This window comes from Diaphorina citri, unplaced genomic scaffold (assembly GCF_000475195.1).
Source record: "Diaphorina citri unplaced genomic scaffold, Diaci psyllid genome assembly version 1.1 scaffold22921, whole genome shotgun sequence".
NCBI classification, from domain to species: Eukaryota; Metazoa; Arthropoda; class Insecta; order Hemiptera; family Psyllidae; genus Diaphorina; species Diaphorina citri.
Window position 1 is genome coordinate 8,163 of NW_007400268.1, and position 2,665 is coordinate 10,827.

General features: G+C 38.1%; 1 protein-coding gene across 1 annotated transcript; it reads right to left on the minus strand.

Moving 5' to 3' along the window:
- Positions 1-39: 39 nt before the first annotated feature.
- Positions 40-2,665, minus strand: LOC103523429 (G2/mitotic-specific cyclin-B3; the record flags this gene model as incomplete). Its single annotated transcript, XM_008488473.1, is given in 5 exon segments — positions 40-195; positions 762-1,007; positions 1,305-1,566; positions 1,847-2,403; positions 2,550-2,665. Coding segments are annotated over 5 exon segments (1,337 nt in total), but the record flags the coding sequence as incomplete, so codon positions are not given.

Below are 2,665 nucleotides of genomic sequence, written 5' to 3' on the forward strand. Positions count from 1 at the left end.
AAAGAGCGAAGGAAAAGTGCAGATAAAAGTTCAACTTACTCTTGCATAACGTCTGAGGAATCTGTAAGACAGAGGGATGCCGAGATCGAAGCCAATAGCAGTGACCAGTTTGATTTCCATGTCCTTCAAGTCTTGAATGCTATACGTGTGACTACAAATGTATTCCAGGTCCGAAAGCTGAGGTGGTATTCTATCCTGTAATCATAAACAGCACTAGATAACTATTATGAAGATTTGTCTGTACATTGCTTAAAATAGTGAATTTTTTAGTTATTCGTACTCCTTATGCATCCACGATTCCAAAAATCACATTTCTGTCTGTCTGTCTGTATTGTAATGTATGTATGTTACGCTGATAGACCTTTTGTTGTCCTCTATTCACGAGAAAACGGCTCAACCGATTGTGATGATTTTTTTTGTGGCTGTTAAGAGGAGTACTGAGGTTGACATGGGCTACTTAAAAATGTCACATTCCATCCTGATTTAAAATGGCGGCGCTTCAAAGTGTTGCCTCTTACGTCGCGCTGATCCCATACAAAAGAGGGGTCAAACACATGTTATTATTATTATTATTTTAAGAAGACTCACCAACCTTAGTGGTGCAGTTGTTAACGCGCTGGACTTTGAATCTGGAGGTGGCTGGTTCGAGTCCAAGTCAAGTCATGAAATTTATCTAGGTGTAATAATCGGGGAACGATATTTATGACAAGCATTTAAATATGCTTAACACAATTAAAAATTCCTATTTTGAGAAGACTTACATCAAATTTGCTGGACACAAAGATAGCGGTGGCGCCGAGAAGCTGGAGGTTCAGCCGTGAGCACACCACCTTGCCCAGATACAAGTCCACCAGTTTGACGGCCAAGTAGAGGGTTTCGTGATTAAGCTCAAACGTTTCCTGCACTTCCACCATCCAGTCGACGAGAACCGAGCGCATTTCCGCATTAATGTTTCCCTTCTCCGTGCTGCTTTGGAATGGAAGGTAGTCTTTGATTTGGAACTCCGCCTGAGAAATAATAATAATAAATAAATAAGTAAGTAAATAATAATAATAATAATAAACTGGTGAGTAAAATGCCCAAAAGTATCTGGTATCTAAAATCCTTACAGACAGCTTGTGGAAAAATCCATCATCAAATGTCAGGTGAGAAGTGATGAAATATGCAGTTTTGAACAAAAAGTGCCATTTTTTCAACTATGTTTTTATTAAACAGCAGAGAAATGTGCCAGGAAAAAAAAGTGATGGGCTTTCTCATCTCATTTCTTAAGTAACAATTAAAAGAGCTTGACTGTATTCACATACCTCTCTGGACTTGAGGTACTCAAAGATGTGCATTGCATAGCAAGACACTTGCAGAGGGTCTTCCCATGTCTCCTTGTCAAAGTCGTCAACATCAGAAGGTGGTCCTGTCACTTCTAACTTATCTTCAAGCTGGATTTCCTTGTCAAAATGCTCAATCAGTGACTTTTCCTTTTTCTCAGACACAGTTGTCTGTTTGGATTTCAAAACTGTTTTTCTTGAATTCTGTGACTCTGCCTTTTTGTTATTTGAGTTCGTCAGATTCCTGAAAAGGGGACATGATAAATAGTAAAAAAATAATAATTGTTGTTTCAAGGAGCAAGGAAAGAATAAGCTTCAACATGAAGTTTGGTCCAATTTTCACTTTTGAACTCTCCATGACAAGAATATGAATCATTAGCTATTTACCTAACTAAAATGTACCTAAATATTATTATTGTAAGTTGTAAAGTTAAACAAGGTTTCCTTTTATGTACCTTATAAGGGCAGTTTTGAATGAATCCTTACCTGATTATGGCCCTTAAAAATAATCTTTACAAACTTACAAATCTTCCAAAGCAGACACATACAAGGAACTTTCATCACTTCTCATGCCAGAACTTCTGCGATGAGATCTTAATGACTCCCGTCTGATGTTGATAGCTGGCTCTCCTTCTTCTGATTTTGGATGCTTTTGATTTTCAGCTGCATTTGTATTGCTCCTTACATTACTGTTTCTGCTGATTTTTGCTGTGCTCGTTGTTTGTTTCGATTGAACTAGCTTCTTTGTATGTGTCAATGTTACTTGTTTGGTTGCAGGTTTTGTGACAAGTAAAGATGATCGAGTTGACTGCTTTGTTAGAGTCACATGAGTCCCAAAGTTTGTGCTTGTTGTAGTGGTACTGGCTGGTTTAGGTTTGGCATTTGTTTTCAGTGTGACTTGTTTGGTTGCCAGTACACTAGGCTTGGTGGCATTGTTTGTCAAGGTTCTGGTACTTGGTGCCAGTTTTGTTTTGGGTTTCACATCATGGTGGATGTTGATTGTTGTTTTGGTCACAGGTTTCAAATTAGATAAATCCAAGTTTGAGCCTTTCTTCAATGCTGCATTTTTCAGAGCTGCAGCCTGGAAATGAGAAGGGAATAAGTAGAAATGGTGGATATTTGATTACCAATACATACTTACATATAAGATAGGTACCCACACCAAGAGATGTGTAAAAAATAGAAACAAACTAGTTTCATGAAATCTTCTCCCACCCATATACTTACATTTGTTAGTTCTCCAAGAGCAGGTCTTCTTTTCAAACTGGCTTTTGATCCTTTGGGTGGAGAGTTTTCTTGTTTGCGTTTTGGATTGGTGGGGATGTTGCTTGATCTCAAACTTA